This window comes from Mesoplodon densirostris, chromosome 6 (genome assembly GCF_025265405.1).
Source record: "Mesoplodon densirostris isolate mMesDen1 chromosome 6, mMesDen1 primary haplotype, whole genome shotgun sequence".
Taxonomy (NCBI): domain Eukaryota; kingdom Metazoa; phylum Chordata; class Mammalia; order Artiodactyla; family Ziphiidae; genus Mesoplodon; species Mesoplodon densirostris.
In genome coordinates this window covers 5,146,083-5,173,789 of record NC_082666.1, presented here as the reverse complement: position 1 = coordinate 5,173,789, position 27,707 = coordinate 5,146,083, and the positions used below count along the sequence as shown (strand labels likewise).

At 54.2% G+C, this 27,707-nt stretch overlaps 1 protein-coding gene and 1 non-coding gene across 23 annotated transcripts in view; both read left to right on the top strand.

Moving 5' to 3' along the window:
- PRRC2B (proline rich coiled-coil 2B) overlaps window positions 1-27,707 on the top strand; it is a 94,738-nt gene that overhangs the window by 54,522 nt on the left and 12,509 nt on the right. For 14 of the 22 annotated variants that reach the window (XR_009532811.1, XM_060101892.1, XM_060101890.1 and 11 more), the window contains 16 exons: window positions 238-430; window positions 4,646-4,949; window positions 6,566-6,750; window positions 9,264-9,459; window positions 15,104-15,320; window positions 15,944-18,007; window positions 19,587-19,783; window positions 20,319-20,464; window positions 21,052-21,193; window positions 23,226-23,311; window positions 23,692-23,880; window positions 24,027-24,224; window positions 24,645-24,731; window positions 25,451-25,555; window positions 25,711-25,903; window positions 26,688-26,785. Coding sequence is in view for 21 of the 22 variants with exons in the window: in XM_060101892.1 (XP_059957875.1) it covers window positions 238-430; window positions 4,646-4,949; window positions 6,566-6,750; window positions 9,264-9,459; window positions 15,104-15,320; window positions 15,944-18,007; window positions 19,587-19,783; window positions 20,319-20,464; window positions 21,052-21,193; window positions 23,226-23,311; window positions 23,692-23,880; window positions 24,027-24,224; window positions 24,645-24,731; window positions 25,451-25,555; window positions 25,711-25,903; window positions 26,688-26,785 (4,600 nt within the window). In the remaining variant the exon portion in view is untranslated. Of the gene's footprint in view, window positions 1-237; window positions 431-4,645; window positions 4,950-6,565; window positions 6,751-9,263; window positions 9,460-15,103; window positions 15,321-15,943; window positions 18,008-19,586; window positions 19,784-20,318; window positions 20,465-21,051; window positions 21,194-23,225; window positions 23,312-23,691; window positions 23,881-24,026; window positions 24,225-24,644; window positions 24,732-25,450; window positions 25,556-25,710; window positions 25,904-26,687; window positions 26,786-27,081; window positions 27,143-27,707 lie in introns of all 22 variants that reach the window. The other 8 variants (XM_060101904.1, XM_060101895.1, XM_060101908.1 and 5 more) reach the window with 5 other exon arrangements.
- Window positions 26,375-26,460, top strand: LOC132492820 (small nucleolar RNA SNORD62). The gene has a single exon (XR_009532877.1). It is a non-coding gene; the product is annotated as a small nucleolar RNA SNORD62 (small nucleolar RNA).

Below are 27,707 nucleotides of genomic sequence, written 5' to 3'. Positions count from 1 at the left end.
TGTGAGGCATCCTGCCAGGAGCTGTGTGTGTAAGGCTGACTTGGTACACATTGGTGCTGATTTTGGTGCTCTGGGCATATCCTCTCACCTGTAGAGGGGGTGCGGGGTAGGTCTGCTCTCATGAAGGAAATTGGTATGTAGACAGCCAACTTTGGAATTCCTTAAGGGCCTGACCAGTGAGGCCAGACCATGCTTGGGCCGACTGGGAGAACTAACAGTCTGTGCGGTTTGTCCCAGGAACAGTTGGGACCCCAGGAGGCAGCGGCAGTTGTCAGTGAGCTCTGCAGACAGTGCTGATGCCAAGCGCACCCAAGAGGAAGGAAAGGACTGGAGCGAACCAGGAGGCAGAACCCGTGTCGTCCGGAAGGTGCCAGAACCTCAGCCGCCTTCCAGGAAGCTTCACAGCTGGGTGTCAGGCCCTGACTACCAGGTACTGTGGGAACTGCAGGGGTTCTGTGCCTGTGATTAGCTGGGACACACACACACACGCGAGCCCTTTCAAGTTCTGTGCCTGTGATTAGCTGAGACACATGACACACACACACACAAGCCCTTTCAAGTTCTGTGCCTGTGATTAGCTGACACACACACACACACACACACACACACACACACACACACACACACACACACACACACACACACACACACACCCTCACACACACACACACACACACACACACACACACACACACACACCCTCTTTCCTTTCACGTTCATTTGACCGGAGATCCAAGGGCAAAGACTCCAGCAGGTCATCTACTTGGCTGTCCTGTGTGTTTATGTCTCACTGAGTTCAGTGAAGCCTAGGTGGACATTCTTTTTTTTTTTTTTTTTAATTTAAACATTTTCTTTTAAAATTTTGAAAACAGTCACAAACTTACAGAAAAATCGGTATAATACAAAGAAATTTTTTCTGAACCATCTGAAGAGTACGTCGCCAGCCTGATCAGCCCCTGTCACCACAGAACACTTTGGTATCTATTTCCTACCAAAAAAATGACATTCGCTCTAGGTAACCACAGTCAAATCCAGGAAATTAGCATTGATACATCACTGCCATCTAGTCCTCAGACTCCATCCCACTTTTACCCATTGTCCCATTAATGTTCTTCATACAGAAGGATCCAGTTCAGAGTCACACGCTGCCTCAGGTGTCCTGCTCTTGAGGTTCCCTTCAGTCTGAAGCAGCTTGTCAGCCTTTGCTAAACCTTCATGGCATTGATACCTGGGAAGATGACAAGCCAGCTGTTTTGTGGAATGCACTTCAAATCGGGTTTGTCTGGTGCTTCCTCATGATTGGGTTCAAGGTTTCCATTTTTTTGGCTAGAATCTCTCAGAACTGTCACTGACTCTTCTCATTGCATCCTACTGGGTGGCCGTGATTCCACTCTGCCCGCTCTGACAACCTTCACTTTGATCTCTTGATTAAGATGGTGGCTACCGGGCCTCCCTGGTGGCGCAGTGGTTGAGAGTCCGCCTGCCGATGCAGGGGATACGGGTTCGTGCCCCGGTCTGGGAGGATCCCATGTGCCGCGGAGCGGCTGGGCCCGTGAGCCATGGCCGCTGAGCCTGCGCATCCAGAGCCTGTGCTCCACAACGGGAGAGGCCACAACAGTGAGAGGCCCGCGTACGGCAAAAAAAAAAAAAAAAAAAAAAAAGATGGTGGCTACCAAGTTTCACACCATGGAACTTCCACACACTCTTCCAGATTTGTAATTGATAGCAATTTTGTGGGGAATTACTCTGAGATTACGAATATCCTGTTTCTCATCAAATTTTTTTTTCGTGTGTGTGTGGTACGCGGGCCTCTCACTGTTGTGGCCTCTCCTGTTGCGGAGCACAGGCTCCGGACACGCAGGCTCAGCGGCCATGGCTCACGGGCCCAGCCCCTCCGCGGCATGTGGGATCCTCCCAGACCGGGGCACGAACCCGTGTCCCCTGCATCGGCAGGCGGACTCTCAACCACTGCGCCACCAGGGAAGCCCTTCTCATGAAATTTTTAATTAATTAATATCAGTGAGTTATAGTCTATTGCTCTTGTTGTTTCTTTTAATGTTCAGATTGTCTTTGATTTGGGAGCTTCTTCAAGCTGGCAGCTGTGTGCTTTTTACGTCTCCATTCTTTTTTGAGGAATTCCTTGCTTTCTGATAGAACAAGCTTTTTTTAAGCTCCTTTGGTCCTTATCCTACCTTGGCCCTGGAGTCAGCCTTTAATGATACTTAGAAACTAATATGTGGGCACCAGGAGTACTCACTGCTGTTAGAGTGCCACTGCTCCTGGACCTTCTCCGTGGACAGAGTCAGAAAGCGTAGGTATGTGATACACACACGTGAATCACAAGGATATCTCAGGTTCCACAGAGGTCCTTCTGGCTGTTTGCCATTGTCCCTAGTATTTGTACCTGTTCGGTCAGGCTCCCTCTTTCTGCCCCCAGCCTCTCTCCCTTGCACAGGTGCCCTTGTCAGCCACTCAGATGTCAGTGCGCCCCACCTCCACGCGGCCCTGAATTTCCCTGCTGGGCCGTCTCTTCTAGGGGTTTCTTCCTCACCCTGCGTGGTTGGGCCCCAGCTCCCGCACCAGCCACATCTCCACGTGCACCCTCTCGTCACCTGCCCTGGGCTCTCTGACTCCCGGGCACCAGGGGCCTGCCTTGTTCTGCCGCCTCGTGTGACTTTTGGACTGAATTGAGCAAGAGGGGCAGAGCTGGGGATGGGAAGGCGTTCATTTAAATACGCTTCGCAAAATCGCCATTTTCAATGCGCTTTGCTATTTAAAGGGCTCCTGTTCCACATCTCGGTATAAAGTAATAGTCTTCAGTCTTTTTTACTGAGTACGTATCATGCTAGGCACTGTGCTCGGTACAGGGGACACAAGTGAAAATAGACACACTACGACTCTTGTAAATTACCTTGCCATTAATCCAAATTTCATTCACATATTGGGGTTGCTCAGTATTCAAAAGAAGGTTTCACTTTCATCTGCTCCTAACAACACTGAATTATCTGAATAGAGTCAACAAAGATAAAATCTGTATAACTTTTATGGATCCAAATTTCTGAAAGGATTTTCACAGTTTAAATATTTTGCAGAACATTTAGTTTATAAAACGATAGCTCATCTTCGGGCAGCTTTGAAAGGCACGTCTGTAGTCTTGATGATGTGCCTCAAGACTATACCCTTTGATTCTGCTCTTTCCTTTCTGGGAAATTCTGAAGGGAATAATAGTCAGGGATATGCCTTAAGGATCATCTGCAAGGATGTATTGGACACCAGGGGATAAGGTAGGTCATGGGATAGATAAGCTCTGGTGGGAGACAGGGCACAGCCATTATGGAGCACGGACAGATGGCAGCGGTCAAGGGCAAAGCAGAAGAGTGCACACTTGGGTAAAAAGTACCTGCGTGCTTCTAAATTAGAAGTTTATAATCTTGTGATTGTAGCAATTGTCTCTGGATTATGAGAACTTAGTTTTCAGGAGACGACTCCTTGGCTACAGTCACTGTGTGACATACTGCTTTTATGGAGGTGTAATTAACATACACAAAAAGGCATAGATCTTGTTTTTTTATGTTTGATGACTTTTTCACAATTATATACATCGGTGTAACTACCACTCAAAACAGGAAGTTGTATATATCGTTTTGCTAGTCATACCTCATTGGAATTCCAGTGTCTGGGGTCCAGTTAAACATGCCCATCATCTATTACTGCATATTCTGCCTGCAGCTTCACTTCCTGCCAATCAGTGAGAAATCTTCCCAGTGTTGGTAGTTTTTCATGCTGTATTGGTGGCACCCTGGTTGTTTTTCCAGTAACTGACAACCAGCGAGAGATTCAAAAGTGGATGAAATATCCAAAAGAGATGTTTTTAGAGATGCTTATTTATTTTTATATATAAAGAATCACTTTGAAACCTCATGTCTGAGTGTGAATTTCAATTTCCTGTGGCTCTTCATATCCAGAGGTTTATGTATTGTCATGGGAGAAGCAGTAGAGCAGTTTTGTGGCTAAGAAGTGATGAGTGTGTGCTTTCCTGCTCTTGGTATTTAGCTGTGGAGGCCCTAATCTTTTTTCTTTTTCTTTTTTTCTTTACGCGGGCCTCTCACTGCTGTGGCCTCTCCCGTTGCGGAGCACAGGCTCCGGACGCACAGGCTCAGCGGCCATGGCTCATGGGCCCGGCCACTCCGGGGCATGTGGGATCTTCCCGGACCGGGGCATGAACCCGTATCCCCTGCATCGGCAGGCGGACTCTCAACCACTGTGCCACCAGGGAAGCCCGAGGCCCTAATCTTGTGCGCTCAGTAGTGGTGGTGAGAGCGTCTATTTTCTCAGTGTTTCCTGCGTGTCAGTCACGGCGTTGAGTGCTTTGCAAACGATTCAATGTACCTTCACAATCCCGAGGGCTTCCTTTATTATCGTTCAAAATGAGAAACTAAGGTGTTGAACGTAAGCACTCACACAAACCTCATTCCAAATATAGTAAAGGGCAGAGCAAGATTGAAACCCAGGTCCGCCTGCCGCGGGGCCGCGCTGCCTCTCTAAGGTGCCTGCGGGTCCTGGGAAGGAGAGCCCATCCCATCCTGGGGGCGCCTGTGCCTGGGTTGTGATGTGCGTTTCATCTGAGACCGTCTCCTCTCGGCAGAAGTCCTCCATGGGCAGTGTGTTCCGGCAGCAGTCTGTTGAGGACAAAGAGGACAAGCCACCCCCGAGGCAGAAGTTCGTCCAGTCGGAGATGTCCGAGGCTGTGGAGCGAGCCCGAAAGCGCCGGGAGGAGGAGGAGCGCCGGGCCCGGGAGGAGAGGCTGGCTGCCTGTGCCGCCAAACTCAAGCAGCTGGACCAGAAGTGCAGGCGGGCTCAGAAGGCCGGCGGGGCCCAGGAGCCGGCGGGGAAGGAGGCGCCCCGCTCTCCAGGTGCCCCACAGGAGAATGGCCCAGCTGTCCGCAGAGGTGAGCTGTAGGGCCCCATCCCATGACCTGGAAACCCTGCGCTGTGTCGCTGGTTGGTTGTCTGCGTCTCCCTGGCTTTTTAGCACCACCGTGGCTCACAGCTGATGTGTGGGAGTCCCGGTTGTTAAAGAGTCTCGGCCTGGGCCAGGTGCCTGGGTTCACATCCCATTTCTACTGCTTAAACCAGCTGTCCAGGCGCCTCACCTCTCTGGCGCGCATTCTCGAGTCTGTGAAGTGGGTTGATGAGAGCTTGTACCTCCCCGCATGCTGAGGGGCCACGGGGGAGCATGTGCACGAAGCACTTAACGATTTCTAGATGCAGAAAGCACTCACGTACTCACGGCAACGCCACTGGTTTTGTCACTGCCGGCTCGTTTGTTACCACCCGGCTCGACTGAAGACGCAGGTGCTGGAGGACTTCACTAGGAGCACAGGATCTCTCTCTTGGGACATTGAAAGAAGCCTGCCTGCTTATTAGCATACATTTTCCCTGACAATTATTCTAAAAGGAGTGGATCACGTGGCTTCGCGAGAGACGCTGAACAGCGTTAGGTGGTGGAGGGTGTCTCTCGCTGCAGTTTTAAAGAATGGGATCAGCTGTGTTTTTTGTGACTTTCTTGAATCAACTAAAACCAACTCTCTTAAGTAGAGAAGGGCCTGATGTTAGTTTCAGTTGCAGAGAGCTTCTCAGATGGAGGTCTTACTGGTGATAGGATGGTCATCAGTGCCCTTCTGGCCGAGGAACTCAGAGAAATCGACCCTTGTCCTCCTGTAAATAAATGTCCTGTCACTGAAGTCTGAGTGAAGCCTGGGCCCAATGTCAGGGACTCACTGAGGGGAGGGCAGTGGAGAGTCCAGGAAGTAGACGGCGGGGAGCGAGCTTGGGCCTGGGTGTGGGGTGTGCCCCGAGCCCCTCTGCACCTGCCCTGCCTGTCAGTATTCCTCTGGGACGCTGGGTCCCCAAGGCTTTGCATTGGCGTTTGTTTGCCTCCTGCAGTAGATTTAAGAGCCCGAAATGTCAATTATATCTCAATAAAGCTGGACAAAAAAAAAGAATGCAAAGCTGGGATGGGGCAAGAAAGAAGGGAATTCCGGGGAGAATAGTGATATGGGAGACTGTGGTGAGCACTTACTTCTTGTCAGGCATGATTTTAAGTGCATTGCGTGGATCGTCTCAGCGAATTAATTCTCCAGAGGCCCGGTGGGGTAGGTGCAGTTGTTGTCTTCGTTGAGCAGATGAGGACACAGGCCAGCGGGGCGGCCTGGCCGGCCGGCTCACACAGCCTTGGGTGGAGGCTGGACGTGGGGGTCTCGTTGAGCGCTGGCCACTCTGATTTACTGGGGTCTGTTTTAACAGAGCCCCTCCCACCCAGAACCACATCCGGGCTCTCCTGCCGACTGTGTGGCCTCAGGCGGTTCCTCGGGTCTCTCGACCCTTAGTTTTCTCCCCTCTGGAGCGGTGACGGCGTGGGGGAGTCCCTGAGCATGTGCCTGGGGAGTGTTCAGCACGGCGCCGGGTTGAGGACTGCCAGCAAGAAAAGGCATCTGCCCTGGACATCGCCCGGCCGAGCTTCTGTGAGCTCACCTGGCCATCCCTCTGCTTATTTGTTCCGTAGGCTCCCCTGAGTTCTCTGCCCAGGAAACCCCCAGCACGTTTTCGGAAGAAGCCCCTACAGCTCCTCCAGCTGTGGCTCAGAGCGGCGGCAGTGACGAGCGGGCCAGGGAGCCTGGGTCCCCCGCGCAGGAGTTCAGCAAGTACCAGAAGTCGCTTCCACCCAGGTTCCAGCGCCAGCAGCAGCAGGTAAACAGGAGTCGTTTAGCAGGTGTCGTAAACAGACCTGCCCATGAGGTAGCTGTCCCCTCTCCTTTTCCCCATGCCCCCTTCCGGTAAAACAAACAATAGAAACCCACCCTCGCGTATGCCAGTCACCAGCAGGGATGCCGGGAGTGAGGGCCTTGGGACATCAGCCCCGCCTTCAGTTCCTCCAGGTAATTTACCCTGTGGATGAAAACCCTTGTTGGCAGTTTATGCACCCTGTTGTCTAATGCCGGTAAGGACTGGTAAGGACTGGTAAGGACTGGTTAGTGACGTCTGAGTGGTTTTCATCCAGAGTTGCACGCTGTGGCCACTCCCTACATCGACAGCAGCCCCACCCTGGGTGCCTCCCAAGGAGTAAGGAAGGCCTGCGAGCTGCTTGGAGAGTTTCCTGAGCTGCTTGGAGAGCTTCCGAGAGGCGTGTCAGCGTTCAGTTAAGAACGTAGGTTTGTAGGTTTTGAACCAGACAGCTTTGGGTTTTGGTCCTACTGGTGCAGCTTATTCAGCTGTGTGTGGCCTTGGACAGGTCAGTGTAAAGTGGAAGGAATGAGTCCCTGCCTCTCGGCCTGGCGGTGAGGGTTCTGTGATGCCTGTAAACTGGTTTATCGGTGTGATCAATATCATCTTTAATGGTGCTCCATAAATCTTAAAAAGGACCTACTCTTTGCTCTGAGGAAGATCATATGGGTAATGGTGGTAATTCCAGCCGTCTCCTAGAGGCCTGGTGATCTTGCTGAGCTGGAACCACTCATTGGCAGTTGTTTGTCTTGCAGGCGTAATCAGTGAAGCTTATTACTGATGAACAGTGCACTTTGGTGGGAAACTGAGATCAGGCGTGGATGTTACTTAGTTCAGCAGCTAGGTGTGCAGTAAATTATTGTTAATAATCGAAAAAGTTTCAGAACGTGGGTGCCCTGGAGAACACAGATCAAAGTCTCCACCTTTCCCCAGAATCTCTTTTAGTTGCCTTTAAAACGTTCACCCCACACCCTACTTTCCTTGGGCTCCTAGGAAGCATTCCAGAAGCTCAACATGTCCTGTGCTCTAAGCAGTAAGTTACATTCATTGTGCTTTTGTAGCATTGTGCTGTGAGCAGGCACCGTGCAGTTATTCCCGGGCTTGGCGAAGAATTACTGCTGACTGGAGAGATCTCTGGAGTAACTCGAGCCAGACACACTAGTAACAGTTGCTCTAGGTAACTCTTCTGTGGGGCAGTGACAGGTAAATCCACCCTTAAGATTAGAAAGAAGTCTGACGTGTCCGAGCAGCCTGAAGGAGTCTGGAAAGCAGACTGTCTGGTCAGCTTCCCTGGGGACCTGGGGTCTAGACAGGAGGAGGAGCTGTGGGCAGAGACCAGGGGAGTTCTGCTTACTGAGTTCTGAGTGCTCCTAAGAAGTGCCCTGAGCCCTGGCGAGCCTTCCAGGGAATTCAGCCCGGGCTGGGATTGTGCCAGCCAGCCGGCAGGAAAGGGTGTGTCCTTCTTGTCTGACTCCGCACCTGCATCCCGCCAGAATGCTGGTTCGGGACGCAGTTGTGAGGGCAGCCCTGGAGGTCACTGGTGCCGTGGAGGAGGGTCTGAAATCAATCCTCACTGGGTCCAGGTTCTTGATTTTTAATACTATGGATGCTTTACGTGTGTCCTTTTGTGCAGTGAGTTTTTTTCCTACCAAGTCTGGTGGTAGAGGTGAGGATACTGCAGTGAACTTGGCATGTAGTCTCTTGGTTTAGGGAGGGAAACGACCAACAACAGAGTTACACAGGAGAAGCCCCAGTGCTGTGGGAGCCGAGGACAGGGGACCTGATCTTGCCTCAGGAACTGGGGTGGGTTCGCAGAGGCAGTGCTCTTCAAGCCAAAACCTGAAGGATGGGTACAGGTGAGCGGGTTTGGGGCTGGAGAGAACAGAGGGCCCGGCGTGTTTCCAAGGCCGGAAGCGGGCAGGTGGGCAGGCAGGCGTGTGGAGTGGAGGGCCGGGGCAGTCGTGGGCGGCGATGCTGGAGAGGCGGATGGGGCAGGACCTGCAGGGCCCTGTGGGTCATGTGCAGCCCTGTTGGACTCGGCTGTTAGAGGCAGAGCTGTGGAGGACCCTCGAAGGCTCCTGACGTGGTCAGGGCGTCAGAGTGAGGAGGGTGGATTGAAGGGGCAGGAGGAGGGGAGGAGGAGGAGTGTGTCATCTGGTGGCGGTGCCAACGGGGAGCTGTGCCGACGGGGAGCCGTGCCGGTCACGTGTCAGCTCCAGGAGGGTGTTTGATCTAAACGAAAGCCCAGCCTGCAGAGGACCCTGAGGGCCCAGTTGTGACGATGGCACGACTGTCCGTCAGTCCTGGGAGAGAGCCAGAGCCTGAATGCTGTAATGCCCTGGGGCCTCCCCTCTGTGGTCTTCTGTCCTGGGTGGGTTGTCTCTGCCACCTGATGGAAAGCTGGAAGAGTGTGTGCGCGCGCACGCACCGCCTCTCTGCCCCGCAGCACCTGTCCAACCGGGTCTCTCTCCCCTGGTCAGGAGCAGCTGTACAAGATGCAGCACTGGCAGCCGGTGTACCCTCCGCCGTCCCACCCGCAGCGCACCTACTACCCGCACCATCCTCAGATGCTGGGCTTCGACCCCAGGTGGATGATGATGCCTTCCTACATGGACCCACGAATCCCACCCACTCGGACCCCAGTGGATTTCTATCCCTCAGCCCTACATCCCTCGGGTAAGCACCGTGGTCCAGTGGGCCATCCCTGTGGAGCTCAGGACAGTGTGGTGTTTAAGGGTATTATTGCCTTGGGCGGTAGACAGACCCACCTGGATTCCAGTCTGACCTCTTTGCAAGTCACATATCCAGTCTGAGTTTTACTTCCCAAAATGAGGGTATGATAGTACCTCACACAAAGAATTGTCAGGAAGAGACCAGATTATGCATTGTAAATTGCTTTAATTAATTTTTATATCTCTGCCATGTTGTTTTGTCCATTTTCCCATTCTTTAATGTTCTTTGTGTTTTCTCTTTTTTTTTCCTTGATTAGTCTTTCCCAGGGTTTGTCTAATGCCTTTTTTTAAAAAAAATAAATTTATTTATTTATTTATTTTTGGCTGCATTGTGTCTTTGTTGCTGCGTGTAGGCTTTCTCTAGTTGGCGGCGAGCAGGGGTACTCTTTGCTGTGCAGGCTTCTCACTGCGGTGGCTTCTTTTGTTGCGGGCTCTAGGTGCGCAGGCTTCAAGTAGTTGTGGTTTGTGGGCTCTAGAGCGCAGGCTCAGTAGTTGTGGCACACGGGCTTCAGTAGTTGTGGTGTGTGGGCTCAGTAGTTGTGGCGCACAGACTTAGTTGCTCCACGGCATGTGGGATCTTCCCAGACCAGGGCTCGAACCCGTGTCCCCTGAATTGGCAGGTGGATTCTTAACCACTGTGCCACCAGGGAAATCCTAATGCCATTTTTTTAATGCTGTTTTGTTTTTTTTGTTTTTTTTTGTTTTTTTTGTTTTTTTGTTTTTTTTTTTTCTTTTTGCGGTATGCGGGCCTCTCACTGTTGTGGCCTCTCCCGTTGCGGAGCACAGGCTCCGGATGCGCAGGCCCAGTGGCCATGGCTCACGGGCCCAGCCGCTCCGCGGCATATGGGATCCTCCCAGACCGGGGCACGAACCCGTATCCCCTGCATCGGCAGGCGGACTCTCAACCACTGCGCCACCAGGGAGGCCCTGTTTTGTTTTTTAATAAACTGAATTTACTTTTAATTTAATTTATTTTATTTTATTTTATCTTGCGGTATGTGGGCCTCTCACTGTTGTGGCCTCTCCCGTTGCGGAGCACAGGCTCCAGATGCACAGGCTCAGTGGCCATGGCTCACGGGCCTAGCTGCTCTGCGGCATGTGGGATCTTCCCGGACCGGGGCACAAACCCGTGTCCCCTGCATCGGCAGGTGGACTCAACCGCTGCTCCACCAGGGAAGCCCTATTTTTAATTTTTTAATTTTTATTAATTTTTATTTTTTGGTTGCACCAGGTCTTAGTTGCAGCATGCGGGCTCCTTAGTTGTGGCATGCAGACTCTTAGTTGTGGCATGCGTGTGGGATCTTGTTCCCTGACCAGGGATCGAACCCAGGTCCCCTGCATTGGGAGTGTGGAGTCTTAACCTCTGCGCCACTAGGGAAGTCCCTTTACAGCTACTTTTAAAAAGCATCTTTTGGATTTCTTAATTCCTGTATTTTATTTGGTTTTTATTTCATTAGGTTCTGCTTTTTTTTCCCCCTCATCATTTCCATTGAAAGTATTTTGTTCTTTTCCTAACTGATTATGTTGATGAGCTCATTAGTTTCTGACTTTTCTCATGTATTTAAGTCTCACCTGAGTTATGAGCCTCTATGAGTTTTAAGATACATTTTTATTATTGTACAGTTCTAAATGTTAGTCTGATTTTATCTTTTTTGAGTGATTTTTTTATGGCATGTTGTAAAATTTCCAAATGTAAAGTTTTAATACCATCTTTATGGTGTTAATTTCTAACATGGCTGCCTTGTGGTCAGATAACATGGTCTGTATGATATAGACCAGCGGTCACAAACTTTTTCTATTAATGCCAGATGATAAATATTTTAGGCTTTGAACTGCTACCCAGCTTTGCTGTTGTAGAGCAAAAGCAGCTGTAGACAATAGTGAGTGAATGGGTGTGGTTGCTTTCCAGTAGAACTTTATTTTTAAAAGAAATGGCAGGTCGAATTTCACTCAAGGGCTTGAGAAGAATGTATTCTCCAGTTGGACGTGGCATCGTGCTTGCTAATTGTGCTGTACAAATGTCTATCATCACAACGTTTTATCCCCTTGATCAATTACTAAGAGGTGTGTGAGCATTTCCCACTGTGATGTGGATTTTGTCAAATCTTGTAAACCTGTCAGTTTTTGCTTTATCTGTCTGGAAGCTGTACTTCATCTTGTTCCTTTTATCTTCTTACAGCACTTTTGTTACCATTAGTTGTGCTTTCTACCTTTAATGTCTACTTTACCTGGTAATCATTTTATTCCAGTTTTCTTTCGATTAGTATTTATGTGGTATCTGTTTCCCCCAACTTTTTACCATCAGGCATCTCTGATCCCTTTTTGGAGGAGAATATCTTTGTATGTGTAACATGTGTATGGTTTTACCCACTTTGAAGCTCTGTGACTTCAGTTGCTGAAGTTCCCTTTAGATTTATTGGGATTATTATATTCAGATTTCCTACTCTCCTATTTTATGCATTCTGTTTATCCCTCTTTTCTATGCTTTTCTTTTTCTTCTTTTTTTGGTGACAGGTTTTCCTATTCTTTTTGTTTGTTTTCCTTCTACATTCTGTTTCTACTGTGTGCATGGTTACATTAAATTCTAACATGCGGGCTTCCCTGGTGGCACAGTGGTTGCGAGTCCGCCTGCCGATCCAGGGGACACGGGTTTGTACCCTGGTCTGGGAAGATCCCACATGCTGTGGAGCGGCTAGGCCTGTGAGCCATGGCCGCTGAGCCTGCGCGTCCGGAGCCTGTGCTCCGCAACGGGAGAGGCCACAACAGTGAGAGGCCCGTGTACCGCAAAAAAAAAAAAAAAAAAAAAATTCTAACACGCACCCTTGACTTAGCAAAAGCTAATCAATATCTTTACCCTGAACCTGAGCTCTAACTGCCTCCTCATCAGTCTTGTTATTTTTGCCTGGAATTTTAGTTCCACCTTTTTTTATGCCCACCAAATCAGCTATTATTTGTTGTTTTATTCAACCTGTTTTTGTTCAGATTTGCCTGGATGTTTACTAGCTTCTTTGCTGCTTATCCTTCCACCTGGGTTCCATTTATTTCTTCATGAAGTACATTCTGTCCAGGTCTTCAGGAAAGTTGTCTTGGCAGTAGATAGTCTTCGCCTGAGAAAGTCTTGATGTCACTCTTTCTCTTGAATGATAGTGTAGCTGGGTATAGAACTCGAGGTTGGTAGTTACTTTCTTTTAGTACTGTGAAGATAGTATTCCTTGTTTTCTGGCTCATGTGTCTGATTTGTGTCTGGGTAATCTACTGTTTTCTTTCTGGCTGCTTTTAAGATCATCTCTCTGTCTTTGGTCTCCTGTAGTTCCTTCTCAGTATGCTGTGTCTAGGTATATATCTATATCTGTCCTTACCTTATGTCTGCTTAGAACTCACAGTGCTCGAATCTAAGGGTGTATGTCTTTCATCACTTCTGGAAAATTCTCTTCTAATGATCATGTCAGATGTTGCTCTTCCCTCATTCTTTATATCCTTTCTTCCTAGGTCGCCCACTTAGATTATTCTGTGCCTTCTCATTCTTCCTTCCAAGTCTCTTAAATAGATAAGAGAGCTAACCTCTGTGGTGCCTTCTGGGAAAATCCTTCAACTATTTTCCAATTCTCTTTTCTCTCCAACTGTGTCTGACCTGCTCTTTTTTTTTACTGTCCAGTGAGTTTTTAATTTCAGTGACTGTATTTTTATTACCAGAATTTTTTCCTCAAATCTGTCATTTTTCCTTGTGTTTTATATTTTTCATAAGTTTTAAATTCCTTCCTTTATGCTTGTAATCATTTAAAACATAATTTTCTAGTGCTTCACATTTTAATTTGTTACCTGAAGTTCTTGAGGAAGGTATATAATCCCGTGGGCTTACCATGGACTCATAGCAGATTGTTTTCCACACAGTGTTCTGGTAATTTTGGATTGTGAGTTCATTTTCAGCAGAGCTTTATTTATCGTGGTGATCTAGTATAGCTTGGTTTGAGGGTATATCCCTCCAGTGTGGTTTTATGTTTTCTTCCGCCACCCTAGAACTACCCTTTATTCTAACTCAGGAAGTTTCTGGAACATTCTAGGGGTATAAATCTGAACTTCACCCCCCTGCCCCCAAACCTGCATGAAAGCTGGCATGTGGCTATGAACTCCTCACAGAGGACTGTTTTCCCTACCCTAGCCCAGGCCAAGACACAAATTCAGTCATCTCTCTGTACTAAAGAGTATATATTTTTCTGATCCACCTTTTAATTGAGGGCATAGCCCTTTGAGGGTCTTTGTTTAAGCAGCATCTCAGCCGCCGCTCTCTGCCTTGTGTGGAAAAGCCCCATCTCCTGTCCTGGGGGGCATTTAGGAGCATGCCCATAGGTTACTAAAGCTGATGGATGTGTCCCTGGCTCCCCTCTAGGGAGCACCAGCTCGTGGCTCTGGCCGTGGCTGTGGTTTCAGCTCCCTGGGGGTTTCCCGGTTTTGGGGGAACAGAGCTCTGCGAGTGAAATGTTTAATGTGTTTTTGTCCAGCGTTTTTGTGACAGGAGGTTTTTTCAGGTAATATGAGCTGCCATATTGACAGACATAAGTCCGTGTACAGTGTGGAGCGGTTCCGCACACCGTGTAATCAGTACTTAATAAATGGTGTGTAATTCTAGGATTCCAGAGAGGGTCCCCACCACCACCTGACTCAGACTAACTTTGTGCTGGAGTCATATATTGAGAGCATTGGAACAGAGTGCCCCACAGCTAAAAGAAAGCTTAAAGCCGTTGGTCTAATGCAGAACCATTGTCCTGGTCAGATTACCTCAAAAGATGGGCAGAAAAACACGGGGGGCCAATAATTAGCTTTGTGAAGGATTTGAAAAATCAGATCTTCTTTTCTCCACAGAATCTGGCCCAGTGAGAGACCTTTAATGTCGTCTGCAGCAGCCCAGCCCCGCTTGTTTGATAGACGTGGACAGAGGGGCCCGGGGAGGGCGGGGGTGCCATTTCCCTGACTGGTTTATATCTGGTAGGACCAAGACATCAGCATGTCCCAGTCTCCTCGGGCCAGCTAGTGTCATTTATGTATCCCCCACTGCCCTTCCATGTACAAAATGTGGAGTTACTACTGTCGAGCTTAGGGGTAGAAATAAAAGGAGCTAAAGCCCCAATCCTTTTCTGAATCTTCTTGCAGGGGATTGCAGGCAGGTAGACGCTGGCTCCTTGTTGCATGTAGGCTTCCTGGAGCGTAGCTCATCTTCCTTGTGTCTGTGCAGGAGACCTTCAGGCGTCTTGCGTTGCTGACTGACTGGCCCCCCTAGCGTTCCGCTGACACCCCTGAGCTCTCCCGTTTGATGGTTCCAGTTTCCATTTGCCAGTTTTTTATAGCCTTACACACAGGGGCTCTTCATCCAGGAACTAGGATTGGACCTCGCAGGTCTTTGAACAGGCCTTGCGGATTGCATGCATGTGTGCCTTCAGAGCTTCTGTGATCAGAAAGAGGGGACCTCAGTGGTGTTAAGCAGGTGGGGTGCTGTGTCCATGTGAGAGTTGGGGCAGCTTGTCTCCTTTGGGCCTGTGGTTGACACATGGCTTGCTAAACGAGGTGACTGATTGGTTCTTTGCCTTCTTCAGGATTGATGAAACCCATGATGGCCCAGGATTCTCTCAGTGGAACTGGCTGTCGCTCTGAGGATCAGAGCTGTGTGCCCCCACTGCCAGAAAGGAAAGTGACCACCATCGATGCAGCCCCCGTGTGGGGCCCCGAGGGTTACATGGCGTTGCAGAGCAAGGGCTACTCGCTCCCCCACCCGAAGTCCAGTGACACTTTGGCCATGGACATGCATGTCAGGTGAGGCAAAACTTGGTCCTACTGACCTGGAGCTGAAGGAGGGGTCTCCAGGTCCTCTCTGAGATAGGGCTCTGGGAAGAGGCCCTGTCCCAGGAGATGGTGCCCCCTGGGGAAGGAGAGTGAGATAAGGATGGCCGGATGCTTTCGTGTGAGAGGCGCTGATGGCAACTGAGGGCCCGGGAGAAATCCTGGCGTCAGAGGCAAATCCCGTGGAGCCTTGGGCAGGGCCGAGGGGTGGGGGCCTCACAGGGCAGGCGGGGTTGAGTGCGTGTGTCGTGGCTCCTTCCTGTGAAAGTAAAGGCGAGCTGGCTGTGCCGGCCCGGCGCCCCAGCCTCTCCGCGGACGCCCCGGCTCCAGCTTGTGTGAACCAGAGGATCCCCGGCTGCTCGCTGAGTCCACCGGCCACTGACTTCTTCACCCTCTGGACTCCAGGGGCCGCCACCAGCCCATGGCCCAGCATCTCTGAGACCTGTTTAAAGATAGAGCGAATGTTGGTGCCTCTGTTTTTTCCTTTTTCTTTTTTTTTTTTACATTTTTTTCTTTTTAAACCTAAACTGTGTTCAGCATGGAAGCCAGGAACCAGGCTCCAATCACATTGACTGATGTTTCTGGTTCCTTTTCAGGAAGGAAAGCTCTTACTCTGCCTCCCCTGGAAGGTCAGGGGGCGCAAGTGCCCGGCGCGATCTCCTTGAGGAGAGAGGGGAGGAGTACTTGAGTGCTTTTGACAAGAAGGCCCCAGCAGACTTTGACAGCTGTGTCTCTTCTCAAAGAATAGGCCAGGAGCTTTTGTTCCCACCCCAAGAAAACGTTCAGGAAGCAGGCGCGCCTGGGAGTCACCCCCCAAACCTCAGGTGTTCCACACTGGAGCCCGACTTTGCCCCGGCTGAGAAGAAAACAGAGTATAGCGATTGGGACGTGAGCCGCCCGCCGAAGGCCGCCGACCCAGACACCAGGGTCGAGAAAGAGGTGCCCCAGGAGGAGCTGTCCTTCAGTGTCTCCTCCTGGGAGAAGGAAGGGAGCCCTGGGAAACAGCCGGCCCTGGAGCCCGAGTGGACGCCAGAAGCCCGGGGCGCCGGCAGCCAGCACCCGGAGCAGACCAGCAGGACCCGGAGATCCGGCCCCATCAAGAAGCCCGTCCTGAAGGCCCTCAAGGTGGAAGACAAGGAGAAGGAGCTCGACAAGATGAAGCTGGAGCTGGGAGAGGGGAGCGCCCGCCTGGCTCGGGAGACGGGGCCCGTTTGCGAGGCGGCTGAGGACCAGGACCAAGAGAACGATCCCGCGCTGCCCAGCGTGGCCCCGGCCGCCTCGGAGGACCAGGGCTCGGCCCGTGCCGCCTTGGGCCGCGAGGCCAGCCGGCTGGAGGAGGATGACCAGCCCGACGGGGCCCGGGAGGCCAGCCCCTCCCGGGAGGCCAGCCACACACCCCCTACCAAGAGGAATAACTGGATCTTCATTGATGAGGAACAGGCCTTTGGGGGCCGGGGGCAGCCCCGGGGCCGCGGCCGCGGCTTCCGAGAGTTCACTTTCCGCGGGCGGCCTGCGGGCGGCGGTCTCTGTGGCGGGGGCGTCCTTGGGGCTCGGGGCCTCTACGGCGGCAGCCAGAGGAGCGGCCGCGGCCGGGGACCTCGAGAGTTCGGGCTGGCAGACGACTTCCCCCGGGCCAAGCCCCGGCGGAGGATCGCCAGCGAGACCCACAGCGAAGGCTCTGAGTACGAGGAGCTTCCCAAGCGGCGGCGGCAGCGGGGCGCCGAGACCGGGGACGAGGGCGCGCTCCCGGAGAGGGAGGAGGCCGCCGGGAGGAAGAGCGACTTCAGGGAGTCCTGGCGGTCTGGCAGGATGTGCCCTGAGGACCACGGCGGGCCAGAGGCCAAGAACCGAGGCCCACGGGCCTTCGGGCGCGCCCTCCCCCCGCGGCTGAGCAACTGCGCATATGGCCGGAGAACCTTCGTGGCCAAGGAGGCGGCCCCCTGGCCCAGCCGGGGTCTGGGCGCCTCCTGGCAGGAGTCCGGCCCCCCTGACACGTGCGGGGCCCGGCGGCCCTCAGACAGAGACTACATCCCGGACACCTACAGACACCCCGACGCCTTGGGCACCCGGGGCTTCGAGGATGGCCGTGTGGAGGACAAGAGGGCCTTCTTCCAAGATGACCACGCGGCAGATTCCGAAAATGCCGAGAACCGGCCTTTCAGGAGAAGGCGGCCCCCGCGCCAGGACAAACCCCCCCGCTTCCGGCGCCTTCGGCAGGAGCGGGAGGCCCTGGGCCTGTGGGGGCCGGAGGATGAGCAGCCCCTGCCGGCGGGCCAGTGGCCGGGCCGGCCCAGACCCTGTCCCGGGGACAGGAGCGGCACCACGGGCCGCAGGTCCCCCGAGCTCGCCTACCAGAACTCCTCGGACCACGCCAACGAGGAGTGGGAGACGGCCTCCGAGAGCAGCGACTTCAGCGAGAGGCGGGAGAGGCGGGACGGTCCCGGGCCCGAGCCCCAGGCCGACGGCCTGCCCGGGGCGAGCGCGGGCGAGAAGAAGGAGCTGGCCAAGCGGAGCTTCTCCGGCCAGAGACCCCTCGCTGACAGACAGAGCCGGAAGCTGGAGCCGGGAGGGTTCGGGGAGAAGCCTGTTAGGCCAAGTGGCGGTGAAGCTTCTCCCCGTTATGAGAGCCATCAGAGTGGGACGCCTTTGAAAGCCAAAAGGTAAACCGGAAACCTTTTGAGTCCGGGGTTCTTTTTTGTTGCTGTCGTTCTGTTAGCCGGTTGTCCCAGCGGCACTTCATGCATGCGTGTCCTGCCGTGTGTCGGGGCCCCGACTCCCCCTCGTTGTGCTCCAGGAGGGCGCCCGACCGCCGAGGCCATTGTCCGTGAGCGTCTCCATCACTGGCTCTCGCACTGCTGTCTGCTTCTTTTGTGGCGTGCTGCTGCTGCTGCTGTTGTTGTGGCTTCAGAACTAAGACTAGAGCCCCCGCCCCGCTGGTCCCCCTGTGGTTGTGGTGCCCATCCCAGTCCCTGTCTCACGAGCTCAGCCCCCGCGTGTCTCCTCGGAGTGCAGCCGAGGGGCCACCGCCACAGAGGAGCGCTCCCTGTTCACGGCGCCTCGTGAGTACCGGTCAGTCCACCGGACTCCTTGGCTCCAGGCTGCTGCCAGGCAGCGTCCTCCAGGAACACGTGGGGCGTTGCTGGCCTCCTGGCCCCCGCAGAGATCGCTCTTCCCTGAGTGGCTTTGCTTCTCGACAGTGAAGAGAAGCAGCGCCGCTTTGGGGATTGCCACCTCAGCCTGGTGAGAGCCAGGCGGTAAGCAAAGGGAGTGAGCTGCCCGAGGCCTAGTGAGAGCCAGGCGGTAAGCAAAGGGAGTGAGCTGCCCGAGGCCTAGTGAGAGCCAGGCGGTAAGCAAAGGGAGTGAGCTGCCCGAGGCCTGGTGAGAGCCAGGCGGTAAGCAAAGGGAGTGAGCGGCCCGAGGCCTGGTGGGAGCCAGGCGGTAAGCAAAGGGAGTGAGCTGCCCGAGGCCTGGTGAGCACCGCTTGTTTAGAATTAGAGGCTTTGGTGGGGGGTGATGATCGGTGGGTGCTCGGTGTCGGCTCAGTGCCCAAGCCTGGCCCGGGATCAGGGCGGGGCAGAAGCTGTGCAGCCTGCCTTCCTCATCGTGCACAGGCCACGCCCCAGCGTGCTGAGGAAGACCGCTTCCCACCTCCCAGCCTCCTTAGAAGTCAGGGCACCGAAGCCTGGCCTGTAATTAATCCATACCCCCGAGGAAGGAACCACAGAAGAATGCAGGTTCTTTTAGGTGTCCATCTAGACCAGCTTTCTAGGCCCCAGATGCCAAGACTTGGCTTTGCTTCTGATTTCTGCCCCAGTGGCTGGGCTGGTGGTAGGGCGAGGCCTGGGCTCCTCTCTGGTCAGTCTTATGAGAGGAGCAGAAAGTTCTGCAGCCCCTTTCTAAGCATTCCCCCTTCCCCCTCTCCTTTCTGTAGCCCGACTGGGTGTGGCACACAGTGGGAAAGGACAGAAGCATCAGCCCTGGGGAGGGGCTGGGGAGAGAGCAGTTTCCCCATGGGCTCTGCCGTAGCAGTGCTGCTGGGGCAGCCTCCACACGGGCCTGCAGAGCGCACTACCGCCAGCAAGCGGCGTCTGCTGAACGGAGGGGACGCCTAGAGGAAGTGACAAAGATCAGGGCGCTGTGCTTGTGTGCGTGCTGTGCGTGCATGTGCAGTTTTTCCTTCTCTCTCCTTCCCCAGCCTCTGGTCACTTCTGAGCTAACGAGATCCTCCTTCCTTTATAGGTCCCCGGAGGACACCTTGCCTGGAGGTCTTGGCTGCAGCAGTGGGAGCGGCCACTACACGCTGGAGCGGGCGGCCCATGCCACCTCTGACATCCCCGAAGCCTCCTGTGAGAAGGCAGAGAAGGAGGCCCAGCTGGCTGCCCAGAGGGCAGGCGAACAGGGAGAGACCATGAAACCATTTGACCTGAACTATGGAAGTGAGTGTCACCTCACATCTTCAGGGGGAGAAGAGTCCGGGCAAAATGGGGAGCCGTGGCCACCTCGGTGGGTTGCTGAGTTTGCCCTTTCACTGAATATCTTAGCTTCTGGGCACGTACTGGGTTAAGAGCAAACCAGAAAGGATTCTTGCCTTCATGTCACTCAGAACCATGCTAAACCCCCATAGCAGCCCTGCGGTGTCCCAGTTTTAAAGATGGGGAAGCTGAGGCCCAGAGAAGTTGACAGCTGCTTAGGAGCAGAGGTGGGACTTAAGTGTGTGTGTCTCTGAAGACTGTTCTTAACCGTAGCCTCTTTGGTTTGAGGTAACACTGTGTTAGAGGGGCCACGCGAGGGGTGTAGAAATCATAGCTGGGTTTCCTGGACCCTGGTGAATATGCCGAGGCCCAAGCCAGCTAAGAGCCTGGCCTTGGAGCTGAGCCGGTCCTTAGATATCAGGTGCCTGTAGGGTGGGGTTATTCTTGGCTCCCAGTAAATGGAACCACGCACTGTCTTTCCTTGTGAATCTCGGTTCAGATGCCGGCGTTGAAAACTGCGGATCCAGCCCCGGAGAGGAGGGTGAGGTGGGCTCTGTGGTGGGGGAAGGCTTCATCGAAGTCCTGACCAAGAAGCAGCGCCGTGTGTTGGAGGAAGAGAGGAGAAGGAAGGAGCCAGCCGTGCAGGTCGGGGCGCGAGGCGTGGGCGGGGCCGGGGCGGACGGGGCTTCTGAATTAGGCCCAAGACAGGAGAGGAAGAAGGCATGTTTATTAAACACGCGCTGCCTCCCAGGGCCCGCTATCCCTGTGGCTCCACGGCAGCAGATGGTGTTATCCCTGCTCTCCGAGAGGGGGACTGGTCCGGGGTGACACCCGCCGAAACAGGGCCGAGCAGGACACAGGCCTCCGTCAGCCCCGAAGTCCATCCTCCTTCCACTGTGCTCCGGCCCGAGTGGGACGAGACTCATCACCCTGGGAGTCACGAGGGTTGGCGACTCTGTACTCGAAACGGAGTCGGGGCCGAGCACTGCTCACTTGCCCCGCAGTCCCAGGTCACAGCCCACTGTTCGCTTCCGGGGGCGGTTTGGTCGGCACTGCAGTTCCCACATGGTTGAGGTCTTGGCTGACGAGTGCTGTAGCGCCGCTGGCTGTAGCGTCACTGGAGCAGTTTCCGGGGGTGTGGTTCTGGTGCCTGGGGTAGTCTTCCTGGGGAGAGCTTGTTATCCTTCATGTCTGAGGTCGAGGCCGGACCGCATCACCTTTCTTCTCCTTAGGTACCTGTCAAAGGCCGAAGCCTTTCCTCTCGTATTCCTCCTCGGTTTGCAAAAAAGCAGAACCACCTGTGCCTGGAGCAGGGTGATGGAGCTGTGCCTGGCAGTAGCCTGGGCACCGAGATCTGGGAGAGCAGCGGCCAGGGTAAGAGCATGGGGTCTGGGCTCAGCCCCTTGGCCCACGGCCGCCTCACAGGCTCGGGGCCTCTTATTAGGGAGCATCCTGCTTTGGGGCCGTGAACACAGACGGAGCATTACCTGTTTCCTGGCTTCCTCTGTTGAGTCAGGGCGTTGGGTGACATCTTAGCACCACATACTGCTGCAGCCTCTGAACAGATGTCACATTTTCCCTGCCTGAAATTTGGTGGAGAGGAGAGCATTCCGTATCCAGTGATGGAAAAGGATGGCCCCCACCCCCGCCCGGCTGAGGTCACTCGGGGGGTTGGCTTGACTCTGCCCACACCGGTTATCCTTGCTTCTTCCCTTGAAGAGAGCAGACGACTGCTCAGGAGAACACAGTCCAGAAGCTTCCCTGTCCTTCCTCAGCAGAAGGAACTTTCTGTCAGCTCCTCCCCAAATGCTGTCTTAGGTTTGAAACCAGACTAGGGTGGCCCTTCCCTTTTAGAAAATTTGTTTCCCTGAAAAAATTTCTTACCCAGTGCTATTTTTCTGGTAATTTTTCATTTTAAAATACAAAACCATTTAAATTGAGTAGATTCTTCTTGAATGCCTGCTTTCGGCAGGGCCCTGCAGCTATACAAGGGGAGCTTGGAGAAATCATCCATTTCCAGCTCTTTTTTTTTTTTTTTTTTAATTTATTTATTTTTGGCTGCGTTGGGTCTTCATTGCTGCGCGCAGGCTTTCTCCAGTTGCGGTGAACGGGGGCTACTCTTCGTTGCGGTGCGTGGGCTTCTCATTGTGGTGGCCCCCCTTGTCGCAGAGCATGGGCTGTAGGCGCGCGGGCTTCAGTAGTTGTGGCGTACGGGCTTAGTTGCTCTGTGGCATGTAGGATCTTCCCAACTATGGCTCGAACCCGTGTCCCCGGCATTGGCAGGTGGATTCTTAACCACTGAGCCACCAGGGAAGCCCTCCAGCTCTTTTATCCCAAGCAGCCGAGGCTTCCAGAGTGAAGTAACAACCCCAGAGCCCAAACACCCAAGAGCCTAGGTTCTGAACCTGATTCTTTTCAGTTTTAACCTCATGGCCTATCTTCACGTTCCTGGTTAAAAGCTTGGTTCCAACACATTGCAAAATAACATCGGGAAATAGTCAACTCTGATTGAAAGTACAATAATTTTTAATAAAATTTTGATCGGTTGGTTTGGTTGTGAGAGTGGTGGGTATCATGGTATAAATGTCCAAAAATACTTACCTGCCATATTGGTCAAGCAGAGTGGGCTAACTCCGGAGTCACGCTCTCCCTCCAGGATCCTGCAGCATCTCATTGGTTGCTCAGACCACGGGTCTGTGGGTGACTTCAGAGGGCCCCTGGATCTTAAAAAGAGCATGTGAGGGGCCTCCCTGGTGGCGCAAGTGGTTGAGAGTCCGCCTGCCGATGCAGGGGATGCGGGTTCGTGCCCCGGTCTGGGAGGATCCCATGTGCCGCGGAGCGGCTGGGCCCGTGAGCCATGGCCGCTGGGCCTGCGCGTCCGGAGCCTGTGCTCCGTGACGGGGGAGGCCACAACAGTGAGAGGCCCGCATACCGGAAAAAAAAAAAAAAAGAGCATGTGAGATTTCATGTGCATACACAGGGTCCGTGGCTTTTGCTGGGTTCTCAGGATGGTCTGTGAGCTAACAAAAGTTGAGTAACATCACCTTCAATTTTTCAGAGACTTGTAGAGGTGCCAACGTGTAGAAATAAATGGTTTATGTGCAAAAAGCTTCACTGCAGCAGAGGTAGTGATAGAGCATTCTAAGCGGTGTGAGTGAAAAGTTGCTGGTGTGTTTAGTAGAGCACATTGTCAGTGAAGTCACAGGAAGCACGTTTACGGAGACCCGCCTGAGGATGTTGGGAAGTCGGGTGGAGGTATCAGACCGGCTCCTCTTTCGTTAATGGGTCGATTGCGGTGGGAGCAGGGGCGGTTCAGAGACTTGGGTTTGTGTGAGCTGCGCCTGTGCTTGTTTTTCTGGCTTGGTTTTTCCTCTACGACGTCCTGACTCTCTGTCTTCCTCCCTAGCAGCCCTCCCCATTCAGGCCTCGACCGGCGACTCCTGGGCCAAAGCTGCCACTGCCTTTGCCGGCACCGAGCCCGGCTCTGCCGAGGTGAGTGGCCACCGGGCGCCAGGCGTGTGCTCATGTCTGCCGCTGTCCCAGAGGCCCGCCCGTGCTCTCCCTGGCCGGGCAGTGAGCCTGGCTCGTCACTGGTCTCCAGTCTTGCTTTCGGATCTGCGGGAGGGGCCTGTGTGGGAGGGAGGACGAAAGAGCGGGGATGGCCAGGGAGCACCCACCCTGGGTAGGCGGCATGAGGGCCTCTCCTCGGCATCTGGCAGTGGTCACAAGCGCAGCGGGTTTGTGGTCTCCGTCCAGGGCCCACGCGTACCTGTGATTATGGGCTTGGGCCGGGAGACGTGTCGAGCTGCCCAGTCTCACTCTGCAGGCAGGCGGAGAGGGGATGGGCTCTGACCCTCCTGTGTCCTGCACAGCAGGGCTTTAAGAGCAGCCAGGGGGACAGTGGCGTTGACCTGAGCGCCGAGTCTCGGGAGTCCTCAGCGACCTCCTCGCAGCGCAGCTCCCCGTACGGCACTCTGAAACCCGAGGAGGCGAGCGGGCCCGGCCTGGAGCCCAAGGCCGATGGCCACAAGGAGCAGACTCAGAAGCAGTCGGAGCCGAAGGTAACCTGGGAGTCTGGCTCTCAGGGGCCGGGCTGGGCGGAAGGACTGGTATCTTTTGTCTTCTTCCCCGACTCCCGGTCCCTTGGAAGCTGGAGATCAGGGTCGTTCCAGGCTGTGCGTCTCAGCCTCTCTGCTTTTCCATCAAGGATTCTGAACAAGGTTCGGGACAGAGCAAGGAGCACAGACCAGGACCCATCGGCAATGAGCGGTCTCTGAGAAACAGAAAGGGCTCTGAGGGGGCTGAGCGGCTGCAGGGGGCTGTGGTCCCCCCGGTCAATGGGGTGGAGATCCACGTGGACTCTGTGCTGCCAGTGCCACCCATTGAATTTGGAGTCAACCCAAAGGTGAGGCTTTGATTTGTTTTCTTCTACCTGCGCCGCCCCACCCCCATCGCTGTGCCTTTGGTGCTTGGAGAGGAAGGGGGGAGCTTAGGGTGGGCTCCTAGAAGGAGCGGGGACATGGGCGCTGGCAGTGCTCCAGGGGAGCGTGGCGGGTGGCTTTGCAGGTGAAGAGGTGCTGTGAGCTACTTCCTCGGTCTCCCTGCTGACACCAGGCAGGTTCTCAGGCTGAGCAGGGAGCCGGGCAGAGAGAAGGGGGTGGCCTCCTTTCTTGGGGGCCATCGGGAAACATCTGGCCATCTTGCTCATGTGGTGAATGCTGCTTAGTGGGTTTTTGAGTTGCTGAGACTGGATCAAATTAACGTGGGTCTCTGACAGAAGGTGAGCCATGGTGATTTCTGTGGGTTTTGTTCCCTTTTTTTCTAGGACTCTGATTTCAGCTTGCAGCCCGGTTCTGCCTCTGGTCCCGCGGGGAATCCAGTTGTCAAACTTCAGGACGCGTTGGCCAGTAACGTAAGTCTGTGCTTCCACCTCCAGCTCTGTCGTCCCCGTGCCAGCAGGCCCTGCGCAAAAAGAGCCTCGTGAGGTGTTCCGAAACCAGAGGGGCGAACCAGCCGTGGCTCTGGGGTTGGCCAGATGGGGTTCGAGTCCTGATGCTGTCTGTCTCTAGCTCGTCACACATCCTTGAGCAAGTTGTTCCACGCTCTGGTTTTGTGAACTTAACATGGGATAGTGTAACCCCTAAGGTCTGGTTTATTTGGCACTTTGTGATTTAAAAACCTCCCAGGTTCTGTGGTCGCACATGTTTGAGAATGCTGCGCTAAACAGGTTTCTTGACTCTGAAGTTTCTCAGAATCCCTGGATCGTGCTGGTGGGCGCCGGGCACCGCAGGAGGAGGGCCTAGTGGTTGCATTTCCGAATGTGTTACCAGGACATCTTTTTCACAGTTTTGGGGGAGGGGGCTGAGACAGGACCTGGTATCTCCATGCCATGTATTGGGCCTGCGTGCTGGCAGCCAGCCGTGTTTATGTTGCCAAAACACGGCGGCCCTGCTGGAGGGCTCGGGGTGCGGGGATGAGGGTGGCTCTCCACGGCCTTCTTTCGAGAGAATCGGTGGAGGCAGCTATTTGGAGGGGTCTCGAGTGCACACGACCGAAACGGAAGGCGTGTTTGGACACGTCGTCTCGCTTTCTCTGGGCCTGTCAGTGTTCCGTGGTCTCCTTCCCCTTCAGGCTGGGTTGGCACAGAGTATCCCCATCCTCCGGCGCGATCATCACATCCAGAGGGCCATCGGCCTCTCCCAGATGTCTTTCCCCACCGCCGACCTCACTCTGAAGGTAACACTGGCCCCGAGCAAGGCGGAGCCGCCCGGTGCCTTGGCTTGTGAAGGGGCAGGGGCGGGCAGCCCCGCCCACCTCCCTGGGCTTAACTTGTGCCGTCCACGGCCTCCCAGACGGTAATTTTCGTCTCCCCCACCTCCTTGCTTCTGAAGATGGAGTCTGCGCGCAAGGCTTGGGAAAACTCGCCCAGTTTGCCGGAGCAGAGCTCTCCAGGAGGCACTGGCTCGGGCCTGCAGCCCCCGTCCTCCGGGGGAGCCTCCAGCGGGGTCAACTACAGCTCCTTCGGTGGGGTCTCCATGCCCCCCATGCCCGTGGCCTCGGTCGCACCTTCTGCGTCTCTTCCAGGTATCTCCCCCGCGAGCCAGCTCAGGGAGCCTTCTCCGTTCACTCGAGAGAAAGGCTGGATTCGCAGCCCTGAGTACCACCCCTGACTTGACTTAAGGCGTGTGTAGAGCGGGGCGCGTTCTAGGCTGGGGGTCGTAGCTTCCCACATGCTCAGGTCACCTGCTTCCTGGGCTGGGGAGCAGGACCGTGCGACTTTGGTGAGACTCTTCCACCTCCTGGAGAGGGGACTGATGAGACTTGGCTTTGGGTCAGACCGTGCCGCCTGAGCAGCCCTCTGAGCTGTGCCCCCTCCTCCGCGACGTAACGCAGGGTGACGGTGGCCCTGGGTGGGGTCGCCACGGCAGTGAGACGAGCTCATGTCTGGGAAGTGCTTTGTATCAGCTGAGCCCAATTTTATCCTGTCACCAACCTCATCGTTGTGTTGGTGCCCCAAGGGAGCCCGTGGGGATTTTGAGGGCCTGGCTGCCAAAGTCTCAGTGATGTAATTCCAATAGATCCTTCTGACCCTCCACTGTGGACTCAATAGCAGGGAGATGAAGAGGAAGGTGACTGAGAGACCAAGGCAGCCTTCCTTTATGACGAACCCCCCGGCCCCCGTGTGCGGGGCAGTGGGTGAATGGGTGAGGGGGGAAAGGCAGGCTGCGGCCAGCCCCTCTGCCTGGGCCCTGGGCCCTGCAGGAGCACAGGGTCAGCTGTGCACACACTCCCTTCTCCCACCGATTCCCAGCACCTTCTGGAGCAGTGAGACTTGATCCTGTTTCACCCCCTCGGATTCTGTTTCCAGGCAACCACCTGCCACCTCTCTACCTGGATGGCCATGTGTTTGCAAGTCAGCCCCGGCTGGTTCCTCAGACGATACCTCAGCAGCAGAGTTACCAACAGGTGATGACGGCGAGCCAGGTGGCCCCGCGGGGGGGGTGGGGGTAGGGGTGCAGCACACGGCGTAATTACCTTCTTCATTTATCTGTTCGTGGTGTGTCTCATTTTTTGTACCCCTCACGTTAACGCTCAGTACCTGGCACGTATGGCAGCCAGTCAGTGTTTACTGGATGAGTACATGAGAGACGAGGAGGAGGATGGAGCTGAGTGCTCCAGACTCTGCTTAGTTTTCCCTTCTCGAAGCGCTCCTGTGCCCTAGCTGGGGAATTCACTGAAACGGAATTCTCTTTGGTGATCAGGTATCCTTCTGATGAAGAGAAGAAAGGCCTAGACTCCCAGGCATGGATGCGTTAGAAAGAGGTAGTTGTAGTAGCGAGCAGGTGTTTGTTTTTATGCAGAATTGGCATACTTTCTGTGCCGCGAGGGGATGCTTTTTTGGAAGTCTTCCTCCTGAAGCTGGTGCTGGGCCTTCCTAATCATCCTGCAGCCCCACCAACCCGTGTGCCCGCACGGACCAGGATGGAGTGCCGTTCTGGGGATGGAGGACTTGGCCTGTCCTGATCTCTGTTCATAACATATTCTTAAGTATTACGTTGTTTGGTTTTGCAAGATCTTGCTCTTCGTGTAGCTAGATCATAACTGCACGTGTTCTTCATGCACATTTTCCATCCACCGTTGCGTTTCTGAAACCCACCTCTGTTGATACGTGTAGCTAGTGTTCCCACCACTGTACAGAATCCAGTATAGGGATGTGCCCTGGTTTGGGATTGCTACCAGTTTTCTGCTTTCTCCCAAGAGTGAAGGAAGCACAGGCAGGACATGAGTTTGCATTGTGGGCGGTGTTGGCTGCCCGTGGAGAAGGGCGGGCGGGGGTGGGAGGCGGGGGTGAGCATCAGCCTGGAGGGCAGTGCGGTGATGGCCTGGC